General features: G+C 39.3%; 1 protein-coding gene across 1 annotated transcript in view; it reads left to right on the top strand.

Moving 5' to 3' along the window:
- LOC122808552 (DNA topoisomerase 1-like) overlaps positions 1-6,315 on the top strand; it is an 859,013-nt gene that overhangs the window by 200,095 nt on the left and 652,603 nt on the right. Inside the window, exon 4 of the mRNA XM_044079506.1 lies at positions 4,305-4,448. Coding sequence (XP_043935441.1) covers positions 4,305-4,448 — 144 coding nt within the window. The remainder of the gene's footprint in view (positions 1-4,304; positions 4,449-6,315) is intronic.

Below are 6,315 nucleotides of genomic sequence, written 5' to 3'. Positions count from 1 at the left end.
CATTCCCCATTCAGGTATTATTGATAAGCTCACCAGCCTGGGCATAAACCCTTACGTCACAAGATGGATCGCAAACTGACTCTCAGACAGATCCCATAAAGTAAGATTACCAGGATCTATGTCCGAATCCAGACCACTAACAAGTGGTGAGCCTCAGGACTCTGTTCTGGGGCCCCTCCTGTTTGGCATATACTTCTCAGAAGTACAGGCAAGCACGGAAGGGCTGTGGCTGACTAAGTTTGCGGACAACTGCAAACTGAGTGCTATAATAGAGTCTCCGGCCGACATGGAGATCCTCCAGAAGGGCCTAAATGAGACTGATGCATGGTGTCAAAGCCATGGTCTCAAGCTAAATGCAAAAAAATGCATAGTAATCCCCTTTGGAAAAAACAGTGTACCCGCAAACTACAACATAGGAGGTAATCCCCTGAAATCTGAAGAAGAAATAAGGGACCCAAGTAGATAGTCAGCTTTCCTTTGATAACCATGTTGCTAAAGTGGTTAGAAAATCCTTCTATCTGATCACGAAAGGGTTCACATCAAGATCTAAGGATGTAATGGTGCCCCTCTACTCTTCCCTCATCAGACCCATTATTGAGTACAATGCACCAGTTGGAATGTACCTGGCTAGACATCTCCAGCAGATGGAGAGACCACAGAGGTACCTAACCAAGAGGATTACTGGCCTCAAACAGTCGCCCTATGCAGCACGTTTGAAAAAGCTAAGACTGTTCTCTGTTGCATACCGCTTTCTCAGAGGCGATCTCTGTCTAATGTACAGAGCCATGTCCAACCCAGAATTGTTGAACATGCTCATCTTAGCAAAACCAAAGCTACTCGAGCTACACGCTCTAGGGATATAAACCTCAACACAACAATGAATAGAACATGCTGGAGGGATAGATTCCCCTCGCAGAGACTTCCCTTACTATGGAACAGGGTCCCGATCTACATAAGACAGAGCCCCTCACTATCACTCTTCAAGAGGAACCTTGATGAGTGGATGGGTAACAGAAAGTTCACACCAGGGATCACACCAACAGCACTACTAGATAGGGGCCAAGGGTACTAGCTGCTAGTACAAGGGTCTAGGGAACTACTAAAGGGGTGGTGAATACCACACAGCGTGGCTGGGCTAATATATGCCTTTGGGCAGATAGCCCAGTACCAACCTATGAACCTCTAACCTATGAACTTATTCATTTATTATCGGCACTGCAAGCTTTTGGTAATATGCATGCTAAGTGAATGAGTAATAGTGCGTGTGTATTGTTAATATGTTGTAGGGTAGTGATGCCCTTGCTTTTTTAAGGTGCATGTGTTGTGAGAATGGATGTGTAATGCAGGATATTAGTCTAGTGCAAGACCACTATGCATCGGATATTGGAAATATGCCCTTCCTGCACTCTTGTGGGATCTCCAAGTTGTTATATATAAGTACTCAAATAAAATACCATTCTTGTATGTGCCTTTTCATGCTGGTGTTTGGTTTGCGTCTTGTGTTTCTGTAATGCAAAGTAAGGCTTTTCTGGTTATACAGAATGGTTTATCTCTTGTATATTACTAATGTCGGTCTGCTTTTATTGAGAACAGGTCTTGGTAAGTTTTCAGGGCTTTTTACTTGACAACTACATTCCTCATAGAACTGAAAAGAAATATTTGGAATATCTGTTTCTAATGGGAGATTTACATCATTTCCTATCGAAATGAAAACGAGCTTTTGCTAGGTATTGAGTTAAAGCTGCAATAAAATTAGCCATTGCACAGCTAAACTGAAACTGAGCATCATGGTCTAGTTGTTTACGGAGCAGGGTTAATTTGACATTTTCTTATCTGTATGCAACCGATGTATTTTTATATCTAGACACACTTGTTTGCTAACTGTGGGATAATGTTGAACTTGAGGATGAATTGTTACACAGCAGTAGATTGTGAAAGTGATACTGTGGAAGGATATTGTCAAACACATGTACATCTGTAATTCCTCTATCATTGTGCTGTCTGAGCAGAAATGGATCCTTCCAGTAATTCATTACCAGCAGAAAGTAACGAGGCTAATGGATAACCCACAGTACCTAAAAGGAAAAAGCCCAGTTCCTGATAAATGCTAGACATTCCTTTTGTTAATTAAATCACTCAAAGTCGAACTTAGCAGCACAACAGGGGCAACACAACCCATAGGCCATGGCAGGCAAGGAAATGGATCAAATTGTTTGGAATGTAGTAGCTACCCAGGCCAGGCAATGTATCTTTATCCATATAATGTTGCATTGCAGTTTTTGCACCGGGACTATTTGTTTTATGTGAAGTAACCATCTTGAATATCACATCTGTTGGATAAATTGCACTAGTGTTTTAAACTGAATACAGTCATTTAAACTTTATTAGACTTGTTTCAATAGCATTTTTTGAAATTATTTAGAAGTGCTGACTTTGCCATACATTTTTATGTGTTGCTTTCCAGAAATGGGTTTCACCCTCATACTAATGGGTCACATTTGGCAAAAAACTAAAATAAAATACATTTCCTTCCAAAGATCTAAATGTCAGTGTTGCTTTTGTCAAATTTAGTAGTACCATAGTATAGAAGAACTAAGACCAGGCAACTTCAGGTAGGTTCATAGATTAGTACTAGGCTAACTGCCCTTGTGAGCCATTTTAGGCCTAGCCAATTATCCCTTGTGAGACTCGACGCCCCCCTGCACCTTGTGTTTGTAAGGCAAACACCTTAACCATTAGGCCACCCTCCCAAGGATATTGGTACAGCTTGTTTAATAATTTGTCTGATATTTGCTCATATAATGACTTTATATTCCAAACTAACCATTTGGTTTTGAGAGTAAAACACCATGTTAATCAATAAAATAAAATCCAGAATTAGTGACCATCTGTTTTTCACTCTTTGTAGCCTGTCAGTGAAACAGATGCAGTACATATTATGCAAATCATTGCACCAGCATCCATTTCAAATGCATACTGAAAATTCATTAAAATAGATAAGCTGTTCTTTACTTTTTGAGCTATACACATACATCTTGTGCTGTGTCAGATATCAGTGCAGGTTTACAGGGTGTTGTTTATTTGCAAGACATTGCATTGAATGTCTTGCACTTGAATTCTTCTTATGGAAGTCAGGAAGTGTGATGGCTTTGGCACTTGTTAAAACATATGCCTGATGCAGCTGCATTGGTGGTAACACTCTGTGATGTGATTAAATACTGTCATATCAGCAAAGAAAGTCTTGCATAAATCAGTACAGCTGCTAACAATATCACAGGTTTCTGCATTGTTCTATATTTGTAGCCATTGTCCCAATTAAATGTGAATAAAAGATCTAGCAGTGGTTATTGGGGAATAGTGATAGCCCAGAGTCATGTGTAATGCCAAGAAATGTAGCATCATTTCCTTCAGGAAGCAGAAAAACCTCACGTCCTGCTGCACTGAAAACATTCCATTACCATACATATCTGTGATGAGAGGTATGGCACGTGCATTGATAACTTGATCTCTCTTGACCATTATCTGGTCATCCTACAAATCTGGGTGGGACAGACAAACTCAAAAGCCCTCCACAGCTGTTAGAATGATGCCAAAATGGAAGGCCCAAGTCTCCTTTTCTGCTTGCATATCAAGATACCCTCCTCTCTGCATATTTCCTTCATCTTTCACTGTAAATGCATTGGATAATCAAAGATGGGCTTCAGGACACAGCAGATAACAAGCAGCTCTGCTTGAAGCAAAAAAGTTGCTATATTACAATATGAATGAGAGACTGTTTGTAACCATGCCTGTGTTGTCTTCTCCTGATAATCTGACTATTCCATTAATTTATCTATGCTACTGAGTTCTTTCTGTGATTTAATTTATAAGGGAATTACATGAATAAAAAGCTAAGATTTTTTCCACATTTCTGCAATCCAATCATGCTGACTTACCTACATAACAAAATGTTCTCATCTTTTATTACCAATTATTGTCTGTATAGATTTCCAGAGGTATAACTGGGTTAGGGTGAAGGAGCAGCTTCCCCATGCAAAAGCCCTCTGAATGCTTGATCAGGGGGCTCCAATGGTGTGGGAGGGCAGTACTGCCATTCAAAAAGAAAGTCGATACTACACTTGCAGTCATGGCTGCAGAGATTAGCGTGTGCTAGTCTTTTTGCTCCTCATCTGTAATGGATAAGTTTGTGTTTATGTAGCTAGGTGCACTATAGTCTTCTGTTTGAATTAATGATGTTTATAAGCATATTAATGCAATAAAACTTGCATAATAAATCCTGTTGTACATCTGTTTTTTTCTTTCAGGGAGAAAAAGACTGGGAAAAATACGAGGTTGCTAGAAAACTTAAGACCTGTGTTGATAAAATTCGAGCCCAGTATCAGAGTGACTGGAAATCAAAGGAAATGAAAGTGCGCCAAAGAGCAGTCGCTCTTTACTTTATTGACAAGGTAAGATAGATCGACCATATGTAGAAATAAATAATAATAAGCCATCTATTTATGGAAGAGTCCCTGTGCTATAGACACAATTAATGGTGTGAAGGCATGATAGTCATAAGCATTATATTTCTGCACAGATTATTTTTTTTCAGAATATCTGACAAACATTGTTGAGTGGTAAAATGTCTATCTTGACATAAAATATAATTAGTTTTGTTCTCCTCAATGACACTGTCTTTAGCATTTTATGAATTATACTTGGCAAATGCTTAATAAGATACTTAAATATAATAAAAGTAGCATTATGTTCAGAAGATTGAGGAGTTGGTAGACAAACATAGCATTAAAAAACTAATGCAGTGGTTAAACAGTAGTTCAAATTCCAGATACAATGCAAACATTTTTACAAGACATTTGTATTGAATCCTGACATAGCTAAAGGTGTTAGATACCTTTGAGGTTTTGAGCCTTAGTATGTGTGTGTTTGTGTGTCTGGGAAGATAAGGTATACAGATCATGTTACTTTGCCATGGATGGTCTGCACCTGTTCCCCCTCCCAGGTTTCCAAATATTACTTAAAAACTTTGTCGACCTCCATAGTGGCTTTTTTTTTCAGCAGTGCCAGCCTGAAAAACCTACAGACATAGTTAAACAGACTTGGAATAATCTAAAAGTGTTGCTTCTCAATGCCAGGAGTCTAAACAGGAAACTTCATTATGTGCAGTTGCCAAGGCTTGGTTTACAGCCACAAGCGATCACCCTTGTAGTGCAAAGCTATAATGCCTTCCACATTTTTAGACCAGCTACTGCACTGGTAAGTTCTAAAAGTGTAGGAGTTTCAACTTGCATCAGACATGAACATACCTCAAGGCTGGTCAAACAGTATGACATGTCTGAGCCTCCCCATGTCCATCTTACCATAAGTAAATTCCCATACCATATCCTTGCAAAGTATAGGTCCCCCACCATGACTTATGAAGCTTATACCAAGTACTTGAAAGAACTGGAGATACTCCCCATTCAACCCAACACAATATTCATGGATGACTTTAACTTACCCTATCATTAACTAGGGATCATACATGACCTCAAACCTGCAGGCCTGGAGATTCCTGGAGTTTAACACAAACACTTTGGAACAGTTGATCTGCATGCCCACCAGTGGCATAAACATCCCTCACCTAGTCCTCAAAAACATGGGAAGAATGATGCATTCCCCCTAGTATTATGTCCTCATTGGTCAGTTTGGACCATAAAGCTGTCTTCTATAAAATAAATATTAAAACTGGGATGTCAACTAACCACAGACCATTTAAAAATATTCCATGGTTAATTTCCTCTTAAGTAAGTGACAGTATAGCACAATTCCATGCCCCCCACAAAGCCAGAAGAACATAGCTGCCGATGCAGAATTGTTAACAGAAATCCTGTACAGGCATGTAAATAGCTGCATAGACATAGCTATACCTATCCACAATAAACCTAGGGCTGCCTTTAGTAACAAGCAAACCTGGTGGAATCCCAATATAAATAAGCTGTATAAAAAAGAAAATCATGCCCAAAAACTGGGACAGGCATTACCCATCTTGTAAAACCTCCCTTATTGATCTGAACAAGCAACTCAGATGACAAATCGCCAAATTTGAGAGCCTCTCAAGTTTAGAACTTATAAGGCTTTCTTTAGTTATGTCTGCAGCCTTAAAGGCAGTACACAACAATGTACCAGTCTAATGGCAAGCAAAACCACTTATATGAAGCTAAAGGATATAGCAAATCTATTGTCCAATAAATTTAACTCCTATTTTACCCTTATCCTCAGTCACCCCCCCCCCCCAGGAAATACCTCCGTCATTTCTCTATCATTAGGGAGTATGTA

Source organism: Protopterus annectens, chromosome 8.part0 (assembly GCF_019279795.1).
Source record: "Protopterus annectens isolate FY-2018-M chromosome 8.part0, PAN1.0, whole genome shotgun sequence".
Taxonomy (NCBI): Eukaryota; Metazoa; Chordata; order Ceratodontiformes; family Protopteridae; genus Protopterus; species Protopterus annectens.
Note: the sequence above shows the minus strand (reverse complement) of the source record. Positions and strands in the feature narration are given on the sequence as shown.